The sequence below is a fragment of the Columba livia genome, chromosome 2 (genome assembly GCF_036013475.1).
Source record: "Columba livia isolate bColLiv1 breed racing homer chromosome 2, bColLiv1.pat.W.v2, whole genome shotgun sequence".
Classification (NCBI taxonomy): domain Eukaryota; kingdom Metazoa; phylum Chordata; class Aves; order Columbiformes; family Columbidae; genus Columba; species Columba livia.
In genome coordinates this window covers 106,478,275-106,502,081 of record NC_088603.1, presented here as the reverse complement: position 1 = coordinate 106,502,081, position 23,807 = coordinate 106,478,275, and the positions used below count along the sequence as shown (strand labels likewise).

Genomic DNA, 23,807 nt, shown 5'->3' with positions numbered 1-23,807 from the left:
CTGTCACTTTTCCCAGAAAAAAAATACAAAACGTCCATCTTTCAGCAAAATTACTGTTGGCAGACATTCACTTCCAGTATAAACCTTTTCTAAATATTCAAAATGTTGGATTCTCTGTTGTGAATTCAAACTTGTCCTACAGGGAAATATGTGTAGTATCAATCAAAACATCTTGAAAAATTGTGTGAAGAGGCTGATCACAACATTTACAGAATACACATGTGCTCAAAACCACTTTCTTCTTCTAATTTTTACGAAGTGCTGTCCTTTACATCTCTACAAATGAGTGTGAACAGTTCTTATGAAACAAGTATTATTTTTATTAAGGTCTTGATACCTGAGCAGATAAACTTTCTTGTTCATCATTCAATTTAATGCCTTACACGTCATCTTATCCTTAGAGGAGATGATTGCTAATACTGCCAGCCATGCAAACAATAAAAATTATACCATCTACAAGTGTCCAAAATAGCATCAGACTCACAGAGGTGTGCCTTCACACCAGAAGAAACTCTGACGGGACTTCAGTAATAGGACACTAATAATGCTCCGGCTCAGTCTGAAGCAGCAGATTTACTACATTTCAGTATTCAGATTGAGAAAGGAATCCTGTGACTGTGACACTGCAACATTTGAAAGCACACTGCATTCTATGAGACATCATCAACAAAGCCCAAGGCTTGTGTTTCAGTGCAGAAACATCCCTCCATCAGGAAGTACTATCCTGTGGCCTGAGAGAGCAAGAAGCAAAAGATGCCATCCAATTTTAACATAAGTAAAATCACCTTTTAAATCCACAAAATATTAAAAGCAAACAGTTAACTACCTGGCACATAGTGCTAAACACTACCATTACAGTTAAAATACACTTGTTTTCATGTTCTATTCAACTCCTCTGTCAGCCACTTTTGGAAGAGACTTTTAGAATTTGTATAAAGCCACTCAGATATTTTTATTTAGAATAAAAAAAAAAAATCCATCCATCTGAAAAAACCCTACTCCTGTGTTTTATAATTTGTTCATGAGTACCTAACTGTATTATTCCCCATTCACTTCCCTCATCCCACTCTGCAAGTACAGATTACACAAATTCTGGAGAGCCACAGGGGATTGTCTGCTACAACAAAGTCACAATCACAGACAGGCAATTTCTTGTTTTGTTTATATAAGAACTGCTACACATGGCCAAGGTCAGGTTTTGGACATGATCAAATAGCAGATCCACGACACTAAAATTTACAGCCCAGATAAGTGCATTTTCATTTTTCTGAAGTGCACAGACTAAGACCTAGTTTTATCATTCACAAGTCTTTGTTTAGAAGGAGCAGTACCATGTCTGGAAACTTTTTTTTTTTTTTTTTTTTAATTGAATAATACTATGGGTAGCTAGTTGGAAGATGATGAGAGGAGAACTGAGAGATGGAAGGCACTGGAGCAGAAAGGATTTGAGCTGTTCAGAAGAAACACCAAGTTCACGAGAACACCGATCATTACCACTAGTGCTGCAGAAAAGTCTAGACACCAACCAGGGTAAAGCCCTGTTGTATAATCCCAGTGCCTTAAAGGGGAGAAGTGACTAAGTGACTTCTGTCCTTAACTACTTGCTTACTAATATGGACAAAAGGTGGGATGACTGACAAAATTAGACACACCAGTCTGGCCTCCTAAAACCTAGTTAAGTCACCATTTTTCTGACAGTTTGAAGCAATACATTCTTGACTTACTATGAAGAAAATTATGCTGCACTTAACACACCTGTACTGCTATCTTCATGATAACTGAATTTAGGAAGGTATTCTCACAATAGATTAGGCTTTTTTAACTGAATATCAACTTTCCGATTTTACTGTAATTTTATTATAAGGACAGGGACATGAAGAACAATCTGTGATTTTAATCTGTGTTTTTTAGAGTATAGTGACCCAAGACTTAAAAATTAAGAAAAAATGCTGTAACTTGAGCATTATTCTTTTTTGTTGTTGTCATACTGCACAATCCTTTTGTCTCCAGTCAAAGAATCTACTTGAAGTACTTCACAGTCGCTAAGAATCTCTGACCCTGAGCCTTGATCTAAAGTGATGGAACTAGGTAGTTACCTATCATAATAACAAGATAAAAGCCTTATGATCTATTGTCATGGTATCTTACTGTCCAGAAAACTTCAATCATACTTTGGGCCCAGGCCTCAGTTCTTCTATTGGTTTTATTCCACTCTTAATACTGAAATATTGCTGATTGATGTTTAATTTGCTTCAGCAACTAATTTTCAAAACAAGTTCAGCTTCAGCTATCTGGGTTCAGTGTATCAACACCAACAAGAACAATCTGCAAAACTAGCTGTTTGCAAGGAATGTTATTGATTTAACTAGCAGTTTTACATTTTAAAGATCAGTGCCCTTTCTGCTTTTCTCATTAAATTTGTTGTGGCCTTATCTTCAAGACCAGTCAGAACTCCCTACACATCCAGAAATGTGTTGAGATGCAAACTAAGGGCTGTTATCTGGGATAAAGGGGCATCAGGAACACTGTCTTGTAAAAACCGACTTCAGTTTCTTAGTGATGCCTATAAGCATACACACAGCGCTAGGTCAGTTTGTCTGGAGAAAAGATAATCTACAGCAGGAGAATTACATGGATCCTTTCAAAAACCTGAATGAGATCAAGCCTTTTCTTATCAGCTGCTATAGTCTGTGAAGTAAATCTGTAGACAGTGATGCTAGACAAAACTTTAACTTCTCACATTCCTTACATACTCTTTCAACAGTCTGAATTTGCCTACTCAGTTTTTGCTATGTGCAAGCCACCTGACATCCACCCACCTGAATCATCCTTTTTTTTTCCCCCTCATGGATGGAAGCGCTTCTCAAACAGTAAGTGCAATTCAATGCTGCTGCCATAGAGGCCAGTCATACCCCTCTTACCTCAAACAGCCCTTGAACAGTAAAGAGAAGATAAACACCTGCTGTCAACCCCATAGGAGGAGATAGATGGCGAGGACACATTATCCTCTGTGCATGCATTTCCCACACAGAAGCAGCTGCAAGTCATATAAGCTAGCGGCACAGGCAGCAAGTTACATTCCAAATGAGGAACCTGTTCCCTAGCTCTCCCTAAAGTAGGAAAACTTTGGCAAATCATTTTACATTTACATACTTGTAACAGCAATAACATCTTGAGGGTTAGGTACATTAAGGAACGCTTACAGTTTAAGTATGCTTAAGAATTAGTTTTGGTAAAGAATTCTAGGATATCTCATGTACTACTGTCCAAATTAATGTTTTACCTTTTGGACCAGTTTGCAGAAAGCATTTCGGAAATGGACATGGAAGAGGGTGAACATGTAGTTTGCAATATCAGACATAAATCCACATTTGACTTAACAGCCTTAACAAAAATTCTTAGGAATTTTGCCAAGAGGGTTATGTCTTGTTCAGCCAGCCACTGCCTTCTATTGCTTCAGAGACCACCAAAGCTAGTCCATACAAAACATAAGAGAAAAAAGTGCTGAAAGCTCAAGGTGAGCAAGAAAACGTAACTTATACCAGGAAACAGTTAAGAGGAGCAAAAATCAGATTTCTCAGTTTTTGGAGATTCTCCTACTAAGAGAAACCAGCCCTTTGCTCGCAATTTGTCACGTGCCACAAGTGAGTCTCCAAAACCCACGCAAAACACTTATTAGACAAGAAAATACTTGTACAGCCGTTTCAAGTAGTCTAAAAAGTCAAAACACGCGCAGAATCAGTCGCCTCGGGAGAGGAACATACTAAGGAGCGCAACCTACCCGCGGCCCTTTAACGGTACAACCGTCAGAGACCCGCGGCCGACATTTTTCATGGCACACAAAACGGCCCGGAGTTTGCAAAAGGGAAAGCAGCAGGGGGAAGGCACGGAGCTCCAAGGAGGCATTCTGCTCCAGTGTCTCTGGGCGGCTGCCGGCCAGGGAGCCCCATCTCCGAGGGCTGAGACAGCAAAAGCAGCCAGTGGCGGGGACACCCCTGCGCGGCTTGGGGAACCTGCCTAACGTCCGCAGGTCCCGCCGCTCCCCACCACCCGCGCCTCCTGGCCGCCGCACGCCCCGGCGTGCTCCGGGAGGTGCCCGCACCTTCCTTCGCCTGCTGCCGGGCGGCGGCCCCTCCCCCTCGGCCCCACCAGGCACGTACCTTGTGGCTACCGCTCCTCCTCACGGGCCCCGAGCCATGGAGAGTCGCACCGGGCGGCGGTTGACCAACGGCCGCTGCCCGCACGCGCCGCGCCCGCCACCTCCCCCTACCGGCCCCGCGCGCGCGGCAGGGCAACGTGCAGGAACGCCCGTCCCCACCATCACCTTGAGGCCCGGCGGGGCCCGACTGCGCAGGCGCGCACCGCACCTCGCCGCGCGGCCCTCTGGGGCTCGTAGTCCTCTCCCCCCGCAGGCCAGGCCCGGGCGCCGGGACCCGTCACGTTTCACGCGTGCGAAGAGTCGCCTTTCCCCCTCCCTCCCCCCGGACGTGACGTCGTCGCTCTTGCCCGCCGCGCTGCGAGGGCGTCACTTCCGCAAACAAGATGTCGGAGCGCTGGGCTGGGTGAGCGTTGCGCGCCCTCCCGGGCGGCCCGCCGGCGGGGCCGTGGGGGTGGGGCGGGGCCGGGCGGAGTGGCGGTGCGGGGCGTGCGGGAGGCGGGCCCCGGGCCCTCGGCCTCGCGGGCAGGTGGGAAAGGCGGTTGCGCTGCGGGACTGGAACTGGCCGTCGCCAATCAGCTGCGGCCGCGCCGGGACTCCTGGGTGGTGCGGCGGCGGCGGCGCGCGCTTTGTTCGTTCCTGCGGCGGGGCGAGCTTCGGCGGGCTCTTGGAGGCCTTAGAAACGGGCCGGCCCGCGGAGGCTGGCCCGCGGGAGCGCCCGGTCTGCGCAGCCCTCCGTGAGGGAATCTTGAGTGTCAGGACCGTTAACGGGGTGGATGGGGGCTGCTGTTACAGTGTCTGTTGCTTCTTTGCATTTCGTCCCGTCCTGTCCCGTCCCTCCTGTCCCCCACGTTCCCCCCGGCGCTTTGAGTTCTTCAGCTTTTCTTCTGAAAAAGCTGACCCCTTGGTTGACATCACTGGCTCTGAAAGCCAGCAGCTTGGTTGCCATACTTGGCTCTGAAATTTCGATAGCTTCTGAATTTAGCTGGTCTTGGAGCAGCCAGGTGAAGATAAGAAAGGGTGTGCTTCTTTGGAAGAGTGTGTTAGATGCTATACTGCAGTGGAAAAACTATTTCGTAAGTCATACTTTGAGGCCATCTGTTTTGAGGAAAACTGTTCTGGAATCTCTGTAGTGCTCCACTTAGGGCATATGTTTTGGCCCTGGTTAGGAGACTTAAGCCTTGATATAATGGAGTGTGTGTGTGGGGTTTTTATTAGACTGAAATAGGCCACTGTTTTAGAAAAGGAGTTGCCACATTATCCTCTCCTATGCCATGTTAAAAAGGAAGCACTCTGTTTCCCAATGATTATATGAAGAAGGCTAGAACGTGCTGGAGATTAAATGAGTTTTGTAGCAGTGATTGAATGTATAAAATATACAGATACAGAGATGCAGTGGCAGCTGAAGAATATTAGTGAAGCTTGAGGCATAGTGGGTATTCTTGGCAAACTTAAAATCCACAGTTGATATGAAAATTTGCTCTTAAAAACCACCTTTATTTTTTGTTTGAGGGTATTCATTTGAAAATATACTCAATCAGCTTGTGCTTCTAAATATAAAGTGATAAGACGAGAGGAAACAGCTTCAGGTTGTGCCAGAGAAGGTTAAAAGAAATTTATTCGCAGAAGGTGTTGTCAGACATTGGAACAAGCTGCCCAGGGAAGTGGTTGACTCACCATCACTGGACGTCTTTAAAGACACATAGGTGACATGGGGACATGGTTTAGTGCTAGAGCTAGGTTATGGTTGGACTCAATGATCTTGATCTTGGTCTCTTCCAAGTAAAATGATTCTATGTTTTTAGGTTACTTATTATGAGGAGCAGAAAAGGGAGATTGCAGCCTCAGAAACAATAACACTTTGCAGTTGAATCAATAAAGATATGTAAGAAAGACTCAAACGTGAAGAGTAAAGGTTTATCTTAATTATAAGGAGAGTACTTTAAAATTCCACATATTGTGCTATCTTTATTAAATAACCAGTCAAATTTGAAGCCTATGTGTTCTTTGGGGCAAAAGCATGTTATGTTTCTATAATGCCAGTATTATCACTGAAAGTCTTGACTGTAACCACAAGTAAGTGAAATACAAAACTGAAAATGGTTGGTGTTTTGATTTTTTTTTTTCCCCCTATAGGTTGCCCTTCTGATCAATGGACAAGGAAACTAACCTGTCAAAAATGGCTGATGTAACCAAGACAGAAGAACAGGAAATAGAGAAAAGTTTGGATGAAGAAGTAGAGAAAACACCTCATCCTTTAGAGGCAGATTCAGGTATTTGTCAGGAAGGCGATAGTTCAACTTCAGGTACAGTGCACTCCACTGAAAATGAAAAAGATGACATTGGTAAACAGGACAGCACAGCAAAAAGGAAGAATTTAGATCCTGGAGATGAACCTCCTAAGAAAATAGTGAGTATCATTTGTTTTGAGCCATGTTCACATACCTGTTTCAAAGCCTTAGCTAAAGAAAAGATTGAAAATATTTGTGCTAAACATCTATGAAGCAGCATGAAACACCAAATGTCGACATGTACAGGTAGTTTTCTAGCAAAGTAACAGGTGCCCAAGTTATGTTGGGCTTATTGGAAGAGAAGGAGGACTGGTAATCAGAATGTTAAGAAAACTGATCTCAGCACATGCTTATTCTGATCCTAAGATCATTGTTCCATCACTGTCTATGTGGTAGCAATCTGGTAGTCTAGTGTAGGGCTTACTGGCATTAGTCTAAGTCATGTGTCTTGAATTGGTATGTTTTGTATGTTGTTGTCCTGTCTGTTAGCATTGTTATCTGTGCATGGGAGGTTCTTCCATAGGATAATTTTGTCCTTTAGTTTCGTCAGTAAGGTATTATATCATTTAGAAAATTCAACAAACTGCATCCTCTGTGGGATAGTTTCAGTATGACTTGTTAGGAAAGTGAAGTACTGAAAGGTTTACAGGTGCTTTTTTTTTTGTTTGTTTTTTTTAAACTGCAAGAGTAACATAAAATATCCTTTTAACTGGGAGGGTAAAAAGGGTAATGTTATATGTGACGCTGTCGTTTATTATGTATGGGCATGTAGAAACTGATGTTGTAATACCCAGTCTAATTTTGACCTTTTTGGATATGTAAGTATAATTTGAAAATATTTTTGACATAATGTTTTATTTCTCTGTTCAGAATCTTTCCAGGATGTTAATTTATGGCTAAGCAATCTTCTGAAATAAAGGGGGCCCTTTGGTGTGGTAGAAACATTGTTAACCATTTCATCTTTTTAATAAGGTATTTCTAGAATAAGGTTTAGATGGATAAGTAATACATTATTTTTGTGTAGCTTAGGGGTGTAGAGAGGTGATTGCATTGAACACAGCTGCCAGCGTCTAGATGCAATTGCTGATGGCTCTTTGCAACTGTGCTTGCAGCAGCTGAGATCTGTTAAGGGATTGTATGAATATGTCCCCTGCACTTGTCAAAGTCAGCTGTTCTAATTTCTGTCACCTTCAGCGGCCATTCAGGGAGCCATCTGTGCTTACTCTAGGAAAGACTTGAAATAGTAAAAATATTTGTTAGTATCAGTCATCTGAGTGTGATACTAAACAGATGATGGGGCATAGTGATTCTGGACAAGTGTCTCTGGTCTTTCTGAAGGTTACCAAAAGTATACAAAACACTGAAGATTTCATGTAGTATATTAAGTCAGTCAAACCTTCTTTTCCCTTGAAGAACTGCTATTTGAATAATAAGATAATGGGATGTTGACATTTGTAGTCAGCTGTTGGGAATGCTTTTAGTTGCTATGTAAATTCGTACTGGCTGGGGCTTTGTGGCATGTTGGTGGGTTTTAGCTGAGAATCCTTCATTCTAGTTTGTACTGTTATGTCAAATGCTTATGCCTCACAGAATTTGTGTCCGTTCTCCATATTCTGTTATTTTATTTTAATTTCATGTATATAATTGAAGATCTTGTTTTCAAGGTGAAGAAATTTTAAGAGCGTTAATATCTGCCTGTAGACTGCTCTGTGTCACAGGTGACAGAAATCTCTTGGACTATTTACAGTTAAGGCTAGAACAGAGACCTTTCTACAGCTTACTGTTAAGCATTCGAAGGGATACTTTTGTAAAGTCATTGCTCTCCTTTACCATTGTCCATTTAAAGCTCTGGCAGTGTGATCACTCTCCTAGGGTTTTATGCAACATCAGCTAGTTGACGTTTTGGTTAAATTTGCTGTTTATAGACTTCTGTTAGATGTAAACGTTGAATTTCTGGATCAGGATATTTGAAGAAGCTTAAAGCTGAAATAATACTCCTTGAGAAGGAATATCCTCTTCAATCCCAGGCTTAAGGGGAATGAATTAGACTCTTTGAGAATGGTGAGAGTATTAGAGAACTAAAGGTTATGTATTTCTGTGAAGGAAAGGTGCTGGGCATCCATCAGAAATGACTTTGACCAACTGAAAAGGGGATTAATTTTTTAAGGGAGTTGTCTCTGTGATAACTGAAGTACTGACGTCAGTACCGGGACAGATATGGGCAATGATTCTATATATAAAGTAATGGTGCTTTTCATAGCATTACTTGTTTACTTTCTTAAATCCTTGTAGTGAACATGTCTTTTGATTAAATGAAAAAGTAATAAAAATAATTCACTGCTTGAATCTATTCCTTCTCTAATTTCTACAGCGCGAGATAGGCCATGGGCAAGCTGTAGCTGCACATTATAATGAACTTCAAGAAGTTGGGCTAGAAAAACGTAGCCAGTCTCGTATATTCTACCTCCGAAACTTTAATAACTGGACAAAGAGTGTCCTCATTGGTAAGGTTCCTTAATTGATTGCTTAGACTTTAATAAAATGTAACTAATTTTTGTATAAAAATGTAACCTTTTTTTCTGCTTTCTGATATTCATGATGGCATTTTGTCTCTTATTACATAGCAAGATTTTCAAGTGCAACAGAATATCTGTTTTTATTTTGAGTCTTTGTGATAGTGTTTTGTACTGTTGGAATGCTAAATACATGCATAAAGATCAGCTGACCTGAAAAATAGAAAAGGTTCATACTGGAAACTGTTCTTGTGACATTTTGAAAGAGAAAGGTACAGCTTTAAATCATAAAGAATTTCTTTGTTAGATTGAGCTATTCTTTTTATTTGAATCTATCTCAAATGATTTTGTAACCATTTTCCAAAGCAGTCTGTCCGCAGGTCTAGATTATGCAATTCTGTAGGAAACTTGAATTCATGAATATTTAATTACCCATAGTCAATGGTTTAAAAATAGGAAAAACTAGAGGATGTAGATCTTTAAGAATCAGCAGCTTTTAATAAAAGACAAAGTCTGCTATCCCACAAACTAATTCAAAAGTGAGGGAACAAAACCATGAGGTATCTGCAAACAAAGAAAAGAATTACTGGCAGAGCACCACAGATTCATGAAGAGGGAGCTGTGCCAGGAGATGTTGGCACCATTTGTCTTAGCATGCTGTTTTTTGTTGTATCAGAGCAGTTAGAAGCAATATTTCAGTTTACATAAAGCTGTTCCTGGAGCCCATGTTGAGGCCTTTCAGTTATGATGAATTTTGGTAGTGTGGTGTTACAGCAGTTGTATCCAAGCATATTTCAGGTCTCTTACTGTGAAGAAGAGTTGCTAGCATGCTCATATGTTTGCATAATATGTCAGCATCAGTCAGAGCAAAGATAGCCTAGACAGAGTGGAGATAGAATAGAAAATGAAATCTGTATATATAGTGTAAAAAGATAGTAAATAAGTAGCTAGTGTTCTTTCAAGTAGAGACTGAGACCATTATGCACATTTGTAATGTGACCACAAGGAAAAGTTGTGGCTGATTCATTTAATTGGCTTTTTCTCTTTAGCAAAAGGCTTTCTCATACTTTCAAATAACACCTGCCTTCGTTATAATGGTAATGAAAGGGAGCCCTGTTTCCCCACTTATGCACAGGGTGGTTGTTTAGCCTATGTCTTCCAGGGAAACATTTCAGAGCTCCAGTCACATTACATGCAAAGCATATTAAGTACAGAAAATATTCATTATCTTCTCCATTGTTTTATAAGTTTGTGGTTCCTTTCATCATTAGTCATTTCTAGAAAAAGAAATTTAAGTCTGTGATTTTAAGAAGACTTACAGGCAAAGGAAGTTCTGAGATGTTTTAAAATTCTCAAATCCTTTTGGTCCTTTAGGGATCTCTACAGTACAAGTGAATTAGAGATACCACAATATGCATTCTCTCTTCTTATTTTTCTAGGTGAATTTATAGACAGGGTACGACGGAAAAAGAACGATATAACTGTTTTGGATCTAGGATGTGGCAAAGGTGGAGACTTACTGAAATGGAAAAAAGGAAGAATTAAAAAACTTGTCTGTACTGGTAAGAAGACACAATAACTTTCCAGGGAAAGTACACCACTGTTTTATGGGAAAAACAAGCACATTTCCTGGTTTTTATGATTTCATGTTTTCAGTAAGCCCAAAAATCTAATGATACACCTTATGTCAAAAAGTTGTCTTTTCTCTTTTAACCTGAAGACATCAACTTGATTGCCAGTGTAAGTATAAGAACCATTGATGTTCTGTGTCATGAGATTTCAGTTCAACTCATAAATAAAAGCTGCTATCAGTAAAGAAACATACAGTTACCACAGAATATTTTAGGCAAGTGTAACACTGGGGAAAAGATTGACGTATTTTGTTTCATGTATTTTCTCCCACGTCTAATCTCCTGTAGTGTTTTTAACCGTTCTGAAAATATGCACATAAGAGTTGCATTTAAAAAAACCAAGCAAACCCCACAGTGGTTTAACAAAAAATAGTCTTGGATGTTATAGTCAGCCAAAGATTTTCAGACTCAGAAAGTGGAAGAGCTGAAAGCTGATTAAATAATGTTTTGTTTAAATAGTTTGTTTAGATGTTGAGAAGGAGATACCATCTTCCCTTCTCCCAAAAAGCATGCCAAGGATAATCCAAGGAAGCATTACTTAACTTCAAATTCAACAGATACTAAACTTTCATGAACTTGCTTTAGTGGGAATTATTCTGGTTATTCTGCATTTTATGGTTCTTTCTTGCCTCTCTTTTTCAGTTGGCAGTCTTCAAATACAGTTAATGAATTTGTTTACAAAGTTCTTATGTAAATTTATTGCATGTTGTTAGTTTTAATATTATTTAGTTGAAACACTATGCCTGACAGAGGAACAGTCTTAAAAAAGTTCCCATGGTGCAGTATAGTAGCATATATCATAAGTAATTGCATTTCAATGTCATGTATATTTGTATGAAGATGAAGAGCTTTCAATACTGTTGGAAAAACTTTGGGAGCTGAACTGTTTTAGCTAATGCATACTAGACACTTAATACTGACAGCACTTGATATCAATCACCGTGGTATCCATCACTTGAACTTTTGGAGGCTTTGCCCTTTTGGGGATGGGGGCTTTCTAAAATCTTCAGGATACAACTTTTGTCTGAAGTTAAGACCTGAAAATGACAGTGTTATAATCCCAAACACCTCCTGCAAATTAAATTAATTTCTTAAGCATTGGAAATAAAAGTGTTTGTTCCCATCAAAGTGTAATCGAAGATCAACTTTTATCCCTGCATAATGGATCTGCTGTATTCCAGTAATTGTGTTTTCTTGTTTGGGGAGCAGTTTACACTTTTTTGTTTTAAAAATTTTTCTTTATATAGATATTGCTGACATTTCTGTGCAACAGTGCAAGCAGCGATATGAAGACATGAAAGCCCGATGTCGTTATAATGAGCATATATTTGATGCAGAATTTATACAAGCAGATAGTACCAAGGTACAGTTCCCATGCTTTATAATATTTTGGAGATGTAACACTCTTGTGTTAAGCAAGTATGGGAAGCAATGGTAGTGCTGTATATTTTTAAGACCAGATTGTTGTACTATCAGGAGAATCAACCATACATGGTTGGAGGTGTGAAATTCTTGAAGCCTGAATGTCTTTTCCAGATAATAAATCTGGTACTTTCAGTTTCTGTCACTTGACAAGGGGAAGGGAATGACTACATACTTCTGTAGTTCTGGGAGCCAGCGTGGGATGTTGGGAACGTTGTGAATGTGTGCTTTTTATGCTAGAATGAATAAGGGACATTTTCTGATTTGACTTACACATTTTATTTATCCTAGTATTTTTTTTGTAGTGGCATTGTAGTTGCTACAATATGTATTCTCAAAACTTGTGGGATAGAGCAGTTTTCTGAGACTGTCTGGAGGTGATACTGAATACATTGCTGAGGCTTAGAAGACAATCTTGTAACTAGCACTGCATTTGCTTCCTGGAAATGCAGGCTGAGGGACAGAACCTACCTGGTTCGAGCATATTTGTGGAAAGACTGAAACTCTTATTTCCAGCCTTGTGGGAAAGGTTGTTGGCTTGAATTCTTGGTTGCCACTCCTCAAGAATACAGTCTGTTGCAGGTTCCAGGTCATCTCCCTTGGCTCACAAATACAGTCTGCGTAAAGAGGAGAGAACCTTGGCTGGGGATAGTTTCAGGTTGCTGTTACAGCTCAGTGTTATATACACATGTATTTTCTGTTGCATGTTCTGTTTGTCCATGCATACAAATGCTCATCTCCCTGACTTTGTTTCTCTACATTATATACAACATAGATGATAAAATCTCACAACTTGTCCAATTCCACCCATATTTATTTCTTAGTTTCCTGTATCTCTCTTTCTGAAAAGTAGAAGGGGAGTAAATGGACAGGTAAAATTGCTATGGGTATGTGAAGTGTCTGCTTTTGTCTTACCACATACAGAATGTTGACAGCATGTGGCATGGACTGGGAGTGAGTGAGTGGGTGGGAAGTTGGGGTGAACTGCTAAGTACGAAATACTTTGAGTATGGAATGCATATCGTGAGCCTTGGGAAGAACTTGTGTACTCCTGTGTTATTTATGATGGCTACAAGTATTGTATAAAAGAAGCCTGATCAAGAAGAGTTAGAGAACTGATGAGTACAGGGTCAAACTGTGGCAAGCTTTAACCTGACAAATTCCAAGGGCTTCAGGTTCTTCAGAGTTACTGCTTGGTTGGTCTGGGGTGTGAAAGAGTGTGTTCATACACGTGTGTGAGAATACAGACAAATACAACTTGGTGGGCAGGCAAATTGACATATTTAAAACAATCCTTCCTTTCAACTGTATGTTCAATGGGTCAGTTCTCATTACAGAGACTTAGTAAACTGAAAATTCATTTTATTATAATAGTTGTTTCTAGACAAACAGTGGCTGGTTATAAACGCTCAGCAGTAAAATGTCTCTGGACACTCTTAGGTAACTAACCTTGGGTTTTGACCTTCCAGGCATAGTGATGTTACTTGCCAACATGAAAGGAATTTAAGGACACATAAACTTTGAAATGTTAATATGCATTCTTGTTGTTCCCAAATGCTGTGTATTGTTTTCTGTGTAGCAGAGAACTTTTTCTTACTCTTACCTTTTTCATCTTGTTCTGGTTGAACTTGTGAAGGGATGAAGGCTGAAAGGAAAAACTTCAAAGAATTATGGGAGTAACATATATGTTGGAAGATTTAAGTGAATCATGCTTGTTTCTGTAGCTTTTGTTTCAAGCTTTCTTTTTACTTTTTAATCTGTTTCAGGATCTCTTGTCTTCCAAATACAGTGATCCAGATATGCGCTTTGACATTTGCAGCTGCCAATTTGTTTATCATTACTCATTTGAGACATATGAGCAGGCAGACATGATGCTTAAAAATGCCTGTGGGAACCTCTCTCCTGGAGGGTATTTCATTGGCACAACTCCAAATAGCTTTGAACTCGTGTAAGTACTTTTATATTTTATTAGTCTTTACAAAGTTTGTAAAGCATTGTTAAGTGAGAGTCATTCTTGCAGTGCTCTGATAGGTTTGTGCAAACAAAAGCAGGTTTTTTTGCAGCAGTTTTGGATTCTAGACAAGAAAATCTCACTCATTAGCTTGACTCAAATATGTAAATCTGTACTGACCCTTGTCTTTTGTACTCATGGCTCTTCTGGATCTTCATACAGAAACCCTCTGTAGCAATTTAAATAGTGACAAAATAATCATAGCCTGGCCAATAACTGTCAGACTTTTGCTGTGGTTGTTCCAAGATGCCTGACTTGTCCATGTAGACTGTGTCTGGGCTAAAGGTTAATTTCCTAGGTCCATTAAGTCCTCGGTATGTTGTACAGGAATGATAAGCTGTTAAAACCTAGTATGCTGCTTCATTTCATTGTTTCATTGCCTTATCTAATAAGGGATGTGAGAAACTACAGAGATCACTGAATGCTGTAGTTCTGGGAGAAACATTTTCAGGCCTCTTACACATAGCTTTATTTGCCTGTAAAATTAAAAAATTTGTCAATTAATATTTGTTTATGTCTCCTTTTATAGAAAGCGACTTGAAGCTTCAGAAACAAATTCATTTGGGAATGAAGTATACCGTGTAAAATTCGAAAAGAAGGGAGAATATCCCTTGTTTGGGTGCAAGTATGATTTCCACTTGGAAGAAGTGGTTGATGTCCCTGAGTTCCTGGTTTACTTTCCATTACTGGAAGAGTAAGTTAAGTTTTGAATTAATTGTACAACAGAAGCTGTGAAACATAATAAGCATTTGTTTAGCTTGAGTGTGATCACATAATACTTGCAGAAAATTATATTTTGTCTTTCTTACTATATTTGTCAGTTCTTCATTTTTTGTTGTTGCTCTAAATAAGGAGGTTTCTTGCATTTCCATCCACAACTATAATCTGTCCATTGCACTCAGTTGAAGGTGTTCTGGTTAGAAGCTGTGAAGAGGTAAACTAGCTCTCACACAAGAATGTATCTGATATGTTAGATGTGTCAGCAAACCTTTAGCGCTGTCAACTTACTCTTCTTTAATCTTAACTTTTTTGGGGCTTTCATTCTACCTTTCATTAGTCCTTCAGCAAGCCCTCTTCATGATGGTGTTTCTTTCTTGTCTTACCCAGCTTTCTTTGGATATTGTAGGATTTTCCTACGACTTATATTTTCTTTCTCTATATCTTCTTCATCTGTGAGCATACATTTTGCTGTTACCTCCGGGTGAATTCAGATTTGCCTTTCCCAGCCTGTGTCCTGAGGTACAGACAAATGTTTCCATGTTGGGGTTTTTCTTGCCATTCAAGTTCAGCATGGTTGTTAAACACTATTAAGCTTTCCATTCAAACCTGTATGTTTTCACACACTTCGTTTGTAGTTGTAGGACCACAGTTTCTACTATAATTGAGGTGTAAGGCACCAAATCTCATACAAGGATGTTCTTGTAATACATCCGTGATAGCTGACATGGCAGGGTGATGATACTGCATGGAAAATAGTGTAGTCTATCTGAAAGTTCAAATGGAACTTAGCAACTTCTGTGTAGTGGGAGACATTTTTCTATCAAAATGTTTGTTATGACTTCTGTGTGGAGTTCTGTTGTTGTAATTAAAAAAAATACAGTTTGTGGTGGTGGTGCATTTTTTTTTTCATCTAAGTGTCTCCACAAAAAAAAAAAAAAAAGGTAATCCTAATGAATACCATAAGGTGTCACTGTAGCATAAAATGGTTCCTTTGAAATAAAACTACAATAATTTTGCAGGTTCCCTAATTAATCTTATTGTTTTCAGAATGGCAAAGAAGCATGGTATGAAACTGGTCTACAAAATGACATTTAGAGAATTCTATGAAGAAAAAATCAAGAACGGTGAGCATAAAATGCTGTTAAGGAGAATGCAGGCCTTGGAGGTAAATATGGAGTTAACTCGTTTCATTTAAATAGTATTTTACATCCTGTTATTTATGCAATAATTGAAACTCCTGTTGTGAACGTTGTGCAATGAATTGAAGGCTACCAACAGAAGAACTAAACTCCTGTGGCTGAGAGTACAGCTGTGGTAGTCTGACCTTGACTGGCTGCCAGACACTCGCTGACATGCTCTTACTCCCTCTTCCCAATGAGACAAGGGGAGAAAATACAAAAAAAAACTTATGGGTCAAGATAATAACAGGGAGATTGCATAAGAGTTACCATCACGGGCAAAACAGACTAAACTTGGAGAAGATTAATTTAATATGTTAAAAAAAACAGTAGGATGGTGAGAAACAAAACTAAAAGTGCTTTTTCCCCATCCAGTTGTTCCCAGGCTCAACTTCTCTCCTTCACTTCTGACCTTTCCACCTCCTCTCCCTGCCCCACAGCACAGGGGAACCAGGAATGGGCGTTGTGGTCAGTCCCTAACATTTTGTCTCGGCCACTTGTTGCTCCTCACACTTTTCCCCTGCTCCAACATGGGTCCCTCTCTGATGCTTTTGTTTTACAGTTCTGTGTTTCCCTCCTCCCTCAAACAGTAGAATTTTTCAGCATAAAACGATTTGGTGACTTACTAAACTGAGTGACATGGGCTGCAAGTGAATTTGACTGTCCTTGTGGAGTCTGGAAGGAACAGTGCTTTGCATGGGCTCATATTGGCAGTAGCATGGTGACCCAGTCTTGGACATACCAGCTTCGTTCTTCAAAAAGAGATAGTTGTCTTAAATTAGTGGCCACTTGAAATTGTTAACTACAGGCCATTATGCAGTAACTGGGATACTCAATAAGTATATATTAATTTTGTAGAATCAGTTGTACACTTCTGTTACAGCTCCTTTGTGTTATTGAAGCATTTTAAGCATTCTGCTTGAAATCTTTGTCACTCATTTCTTAGTACTTCTGCTTAAGAGATGCCGGATTATTCAGTTGCTGTTCTAAAAGAAGGTATCTCTAGGTTGTAATGAGCTATACACTGAGAATAATTTTTATAGTTATTTTGTTTCCCCTGTGTTGGAGACATAAGGAGACATAAGGATAAAAGGATAAAAGTTAATTTATTAATGCTGGGTGTCGGATTTTATGGAAAGTAGGGAATATCAGACCTGATCTTGTAGGTGCTATAAAGGAGAGGGAATTTAAGATCCTCATAATAATTACTGACCTCTGTTCTGAGCTATGTTGTGATAAACCCTTGACTGATGTGATTAATGTATCTTACTATGCAATTAATATTTATTTGTTTCTTTATGTTCTTCAGCCATATTCTACATTTGGTGATTCCAGGCTTGTTTCTGATAAACCTGATGATTATGAGCATGCAAAAGAGTTCATCAAAGATGGCAAGGCAAAATTACCACTGGTAAGTTCTTTCTTGCTTCACTAGACCAAATGCTGTCTGAAATCGAGGTTCTGGTCTTTTGGACATGTGGTGCCTCCTTCATTTTAGCTGTCGAAGTTTGTATGAACATCTCTGTGCCTGTGAAAAATCATAGAGCTGCAGGGCTGAGGAGTTCATATACCCCTTACTCAAATAATCAAATTCACTTAATTTTGTAGCTATTAAGAAATTTGTATAAATGCAAAAGAGAGAGGATATTTTGCCATCTTCCTTGGCAGGTGTACTAACATAACTCATCTTAATCTGAAGACTTTTCTTGTGTTTGTGGATCTTCACACTACAGATCTGAAGTTTTAGTTTTCTTCTTTTAATCCTCTGATGGGAGAGTTGAAAACTTATTCATAATACTATATGCATTTGAAATCTTAAACATTGTTTTTCTATTGTCTTTTGGGTGAAGATGATCTAGCTTCCTTCTCAGCCAATTTTATTGAAGTTCTGTAAACGCTATTTTTTAAATCTACTATGCCTTCATTTTTTTTTTTTTTAATAACTGAGTTGCTGAAATTAGGCTAGTCCTACATGCATAAAACTAAATTCATATATTTCCTCCCTCAATTTCATTAAATAAGATATTCCGTTCACATTCTGCAAATAAAAGAAACTTACTTTGTGATGATCATGATCTTACCTTGTACAAAACTTAGTTTGCTCTCCTGTCTTATATGTTTCTGCATTTCTCCTGTTTTGGCAGCTTGATTTGTGATTTCAGAAATAAAAATATTGAACCATCTTTAATGGGGGTCGTATTAGATTTTAGATTAGTGATACAATTAAATATGGTTTTGTCTGCTTCTAGTCCTGTCTTCTAATTCACATGCTGCCTTTCAGAGCTTTCTTTCTTCCACAGTCCTAGCTATACATGGCAGTGTTGGAGTCGTCTGCAGATGGTCCTCTCCCAGCCTTTAATTCTTCTATATTGGTCTCAGAGTTGGGTGCATGATGGACAGGAGCCTGCACAGCTGCTATTCCTGGGAAGCAAGCAGGAGGCCTGCTGTCATTTTCCCCCAGGAACTGCTGCCATTTGGCTATTTGCTCTCCATCTGTAGCCAGGCTAGCTATTCAGGAGAGCACAGAGATGTGTGTTTGCTTTTGTCTGTGCATTTGGGGATTCAGGCTTGTTTTAACCTAACTATTCATGCTGCATGGTTCCTGACCAGCAATGTTAGCTTTTTCAGTCTGAATTTTAGGTCTTTTTTATGTGTTGAGGCTCTTTGATAAGAGAGAACCAAAATTGTAGACTAGTTTGAGTAAAAATCATAGTTCTAGTGAAATCATATGCACTTACTGATAGGTGGCATCGTATTTCATTGTCCTACATATAGCATGAGGCTGGTCAGTTTGAAGTTTTTCTGCTTGGATTTTCTTCTTTTCATCTTTGGTTTATCTGCTGTTCATGTTCTGAATTCTTGAGGATTTATTCATTTTACTGTATATAAAAAAATCCTACATCAACAGGAAAAAGAAACCTGCATTCTATATTTGAAATCTAAAAATTTTAAAAAGAAAATAGCTTCTATTAAGCAATAGAGAATGATAGAGTCAGACTAAAGATCTATTTTTACTGTTGCTGTGTCACCTGGAAAAGAAGAAAAATGCTTGAACAAGGCTTTTTTTCTAGCCTTTTAAAAGATGAATAATTTGGTCAGGATTGGTCAGTTGATAGCATATAGGATAAGTCATGCCCCTAGTGAGGACTCACTGGAAGGGGTTGGAGTTGACAGAGCAGAAAACCATCTTGTTATTTCTTCCTGCTTCTTATTTGGTAGGATAAATGGCAGCAGCTTTTTACTTGTACGCTTGCCCTGCTTTCATCTGACAGGGTGAGCTAGGGGTATCACAGAATCACAGAGTGTTAGGGATTGGAAGGGACCTCGAAAGATCATCCAGTCCAATCCCCCTGTCAGAGCAGGAACACCTAGGTGAGGTTACATAGGAATGTGTCCAGGTGGGTTTTGAATGTCTCCAGAGTAGGAGACTCCACAACCTCCCTGGGCAGCCTGTTCCAGTGCTTTGTCATCCTCACTGTGAAGAAGTTTGCACCAATTGCCCCTTGTCTTATCATTGGTTCTCACCAAGAAGAGCCTGGTTCCATCCTCGTGACACTCACCCTTTACATATTTTTAAACATGAATGAGGTCACCCCTCAGTCTCCTCTTCTCCAAGCTAAAGAGACCCAGCTCCCTCAGCCTTTCCTCATAAGGGAGATGATCCACTCCCTTAATCATCTTTGTGGCTCTGTGCTGGACTTTCTCCAGCAGTTCCCTGTCCTTCTTGAACTGAGGGGCCCAGAACTGGGACACAGTATTCCAGATGCGTTCTCACCAGGGCAGAGTAGAGGGGAAGGAGAACCTCTCTGGACCTACTAACCAGCCCCCTTCTAATACACCCAGGATGCCATTGGCCTTCCTGGCCACAAGGGCACAGTGCTGGCTCATGGTCATCCTGCTGTCCACCAGGACCCCCAGGTCCCTTTCTCCTACACTGCTCTCTAACAGGTTGTTCCCCAATTTATACTGGAACCTGGGATTTTTCCTGCCCAGATGCAGGACTCTACACTTGCCCTTGTTATATTTAATTAAATTTTTCCCTGTCCAACTCTCCAGCCTGTCCAGGTCTCGCTGGATGGCAGCACAGCCTTCTGGCATGTCAGCCACTCCTCTCAGGTTTCCTAGGCTGCAAGGCAGGATGTTTTTCATTTTTTTTTTTTTTTTGTGTCTCCTTCTAGGGAACCTTGAGTAAATCTGAATGGGAAGCAACAAGTAAGTGTCATTTTGAAAACTCAGTACTGACTGAATGATATCTATGGAAAGTCTGTAAAATAGCCTGTTGGTTATGGAAGAAAATCCAAATTTTAAATATAACAGGTTTTTATTACATATGTTATTCAAACACCTGTGTCCAGATTGTGTAGTGCGCATGTCTCAAGAATTTGGGAGGGAAATGCATAAAATAGGTTGAAATTTTGCTTTATTTAAGTAGCTTCTAGAACACAAACACTAAAATAATTTGGGGAAGCCTTAGTTAGGATGTATGAGAAGAGCATGGCGATGTTATTTTGCTAGTGTTAGAGAATTAAATACTATACCTCTGGTCAGTACACTTGGATATTATACTGTTACCAGTCAACTGGAAAACAAACTCAGTTGGGACATACAGTCATAAAAAATTATACAAATCTCTTGGGAAGACAGGGGCTGAAGCTTTACTCTTTGCCTCTAGTAATGTATGTTTCAGGAAGATGCAATTAAAACATGGATGGTGAAGGGGTATTTGAATGTTTTATAAATGGAGGAGAAAAAAGTTGATGCCTCAGACATTGAAAAGCATACACTATTGTTAAATGTGTTTTGAAATGTTGTGTGCGCCATAGAAAACTTTTGACATCAGGTTTTTCCGGTGTTGAGTTTAGTAAAACTTGGATATAATGGACTGAGAATTTGAAGAATAATAAAAAAATATTCCCAGAGAGATTGTTGCTTAAGTCTGTGTAGCCACAGTCAACCAGCATTTGCGTTTTTGCAGACCATTATAGTGGTTGTGTTACTGGTTTAAAAAAAAATGCTGTTCAATTAACGAATGAAAAAAACCCTTTAGTTAAGCTGTTTGCTTTCTTAAATTATCTATTTTTTTTAAAGATAGGCATTAATTCCAGCAATGTAGAAGTATTATGTAAACTATCTAGTTGAGAGGGGCTTTTTATACCTTTAAAAGTTTGGTGGTGACTGTGTTTTCTACGTAGACTCTTTTTTCCAGAGAGATTTGGACCACAGAGCTTCTGATAGGATATAAGCACAGCTTGCTTGTTACATGGAACTTCACTTTGCTTAGTTGCTGAGGAATATACAATGGGCTTGTCTTGAATTTGCAGTGTAGCTATTGCACCTCATCCAGTAAAATAAAAGTGGAGTGGGAATCCATAAATGTGTAGTTAGACTCATGGTCTCAGGAAGCTTGTTTAACGTATCTGTTTGGTGTGAAGCATATGAACATCTGACATAGCTGGCATTGATTATATGCCAAGTAAGCGTTTCCCAGGGGTGCTGGTGTAGACTGTATGAGTGTATCCATTTCTGTATCATATTGTTCTGGAGTTGAGAAAATGCTGTCTGGTGTTTGTAAATACTTTTTCTTTGTCTGTGGTATTTTACAAGAGGAAAATTAATAATTCCGTTCCATGAGTTTATTCACTTTTTAATTAAAAATGAAGTTGATAATTTCACCCCTAATTGTCCATTACTGTGTGTATGGAGTCTTTAAATTTAGTTGCATATGACTTTTTATGCACCAGTGAATGTTAATTATATGTAGAGTGGCATAGTATTTTATGAATTACATTCACATTTCAGTAGTATCATTAACTGAAATGAGTTTTGCGTTAACCATATCAGCAGTACTTAGATTAGTTTGCTTTTGTGCATTCTTAGCTCTATTGGGGAAACGTCTAAAACCATACTGGAGTTGAGAACTAGACTTACTCATTGGGAAACCATAGCAGTTTTTATGATTTCAGTAATCTGCTAACAGGTTGTGTGGGCAGAGTATCAACTTGTATGCATTTTGAAAACTTAATCAAGTGGCAGAGGAAGTTGAAACTTTAAATATTCCATTTTCTTTTTTAGGTATTTACTTGGTATTTGCATTTGAGAAGCAACTGTGAAACTGCGTACTGGCTGCAGCAAGAAGAGATCATATCCATGTACAAGTTGGAATGGTCAGAAATCCATTGTGGCAACTATTTTTTTATTTTTTAATGATCAGAAGTGTGCAGGACACTACCAAAACCTAGAGCAAGCTCATGAGTTACATTGCCTGTCTGTGACAGATGGACTTGTGTGTGTATATATAAGAAAGATTCTGAACCAGTCTTTTTAAGCATTTGTAAGCAGTCTGCATGCTCGCAAAACTCACATTTGAACTTGACACAACTTTACGTTAGAAACAAATGTTTTATTAGTAGAAATATGTTTGTGTTTAAAGCCTGAGCCTGCACTTTCTGAAGTTGATGGAAAAATGACTGTCGACTTTGGTGGTGCAGAATGAGGGCCTAAATATTGTACCACAGAGCTCAGTTAATTCGTAATGAGATATATTCAGACATAAAGGGTATGTCTACATTGCATGCAGAGCTAAGTGGCTAATAATACCTGAGTCAATTTGAGTACCTCTGTGCTGTGCTCAAGCCTGCAGTGTAAATCTACCTTAGTGGGAATCAAGGTGTAGTTTACATGGTAAAGTCCCATGATCTTGTTTTTTGTGCTTGCCGATATGTAGTGTCACTTCATGGTGCTTTCGAGATTAAATGGGTTTGTTCTATACAAAACTGCTCTGAAAGAATTTAATTTCTAGAGTTTTAAATCTGTGTTGTTTTTCCAAATATGACTGTGCGGTAACCAATAACAGCTGCTGAACTTAGATTACTGAACATTTTCTATTGTATTAAAGACTCTCCTGAATTTTGGTAGTTTTAATGTCTCCTGTAGCTTATTAGACAGATCTTAGGATGTGTTTCTTGTTTTGTAAAGTTCCAAATGGGCTCAGCAGAAGGATGAGGTGGTGATGGGACTTCATTGCAATCCTTAAGGCATTAGGAACATGGTCAACGTACTGGATCATGAACTGGAAGCGGAGCCTGTATAGCATTTGAAGATGTGAGTTCACTCTGGGAGGGAGGGCTGCGTATGTTTGAACACACCCCGGTGCATGTGGATAACAATCCCCAAATTAGAGCCAAATATTTTGTTTGGGAATGTAATCTAATGATATTAGTAGGCAGAACAGTTTCTGGCTACCATATTAACTTCCTGTCAAGTCTCTTAGAGCTGGTTTAGGGATTTCTGACATGGTGTTTGCTATGCTTTCCACATGCTTGTAGCCACCCAATAATGGGAGAGCATGGGTACTTCATGGGTTTTCCTCCCTTCTTGGGCTAACAGTACCTGTTTGCTGCTGTTGGTTAGTGTAGTTTACATAGAGATGAAATGATGCAAAGCTGAGGGTACATGAGTATTCTGAAAAGTTATGACAAACCTAGGAAAGAACATTTCTGTTACAGAGTTAAGCATTCAAATTACTTGAGTTTGTAGTTGTGTTGCTTTCCCCCTGTAATGAGGTCATACTCCTTCCTCCATGACTCCTGATTATTTTGTTTGTTTGTTTATTGTATAGAAGAACACCTGTGACTTCACCAAAGCAGTAGAATCCCAGTCTGTTCTGCTGCTGAAATTAAGAAAACAAGACTCTCTTGTCTGCTAGAATTAGTACTTGGGAAACTAGCTGAAAAACACTGACACTTTAGAAATGCTGAAGTGTTTCACTGAAATTTGTGTGTGTCAACACTAGTTTTGTTAGATTTCTTGTATGAAATTTCATTTGAAAGTACATTGTTATGCTATTTTTGGAAGAAATCAGAATAATAAAAAGAGGGGAAATACA

At 39.3% G+C, this 23,807-nt stretch overlaps 2 protein-coding genes across 4 annotated transcripts in view; one reads left to right on the top strand and one right to left on the bottom strand.

Moving 5' to 3' along the window:
• FAM210A (family with sequence similarity 210 member A) overlaps window positions 1-4,464 on the bottom strand; it is an 18,864-nt gene extending 14,400 nt beyond the window's left edge. The window contains exon 1 of one of the 2 annotated variants that reach the window (XM_065053075.1): window positions 4,325-4,464. The gene's annotated coding sequence lies outside the window, so the exon portion shown is untranslated. Of the gene's footprint in view, window positions 1-4,160 lie in introns of both variants that reach the window. The other variant, XM_065053074.1, reaches the window with a different exon arrangement.
• Window positions 4,377-23,807, top strand: RNMT (RNA guanine-7 methyltransferase). Of its 2 annotated transcripts, none has more exons than XM_065053067.1 (11): window positions 4,377-4,562; window positions 6,293-6,566; window positions 8,819-8,951; window positions 10,400-10,522; window positions 11,839-11,954; window positions 13,780-13,961; window positions 14,554-14,718; window positions 15,792-15,909; window positions 17,232-17,333; window positions 20,101-20,134; window positions 21,995-23,807. In XM_065053067.1, exons 2-11 carry the CDS (start codon window positions 6,309-6,311, stop codon window positions 22,030-22,032), a joined length of 1,269 nt encoding a protein of 422 aa, XP_064909139.1. In that variant the 5' UTR covers window positions 4,377-4,562; window positions 6,293-6,308; the 3' UTR covers window positions 22,033-23,807. The 2 variants fall into 2 exon arrangements, with proteins under 2 accessions (XP_064909139.1, XP_005510881.1); XM_005510824.4 differs by lacking the exon at window positions 4,377-4,562 and adding an exon at window positions 4,781-5,232.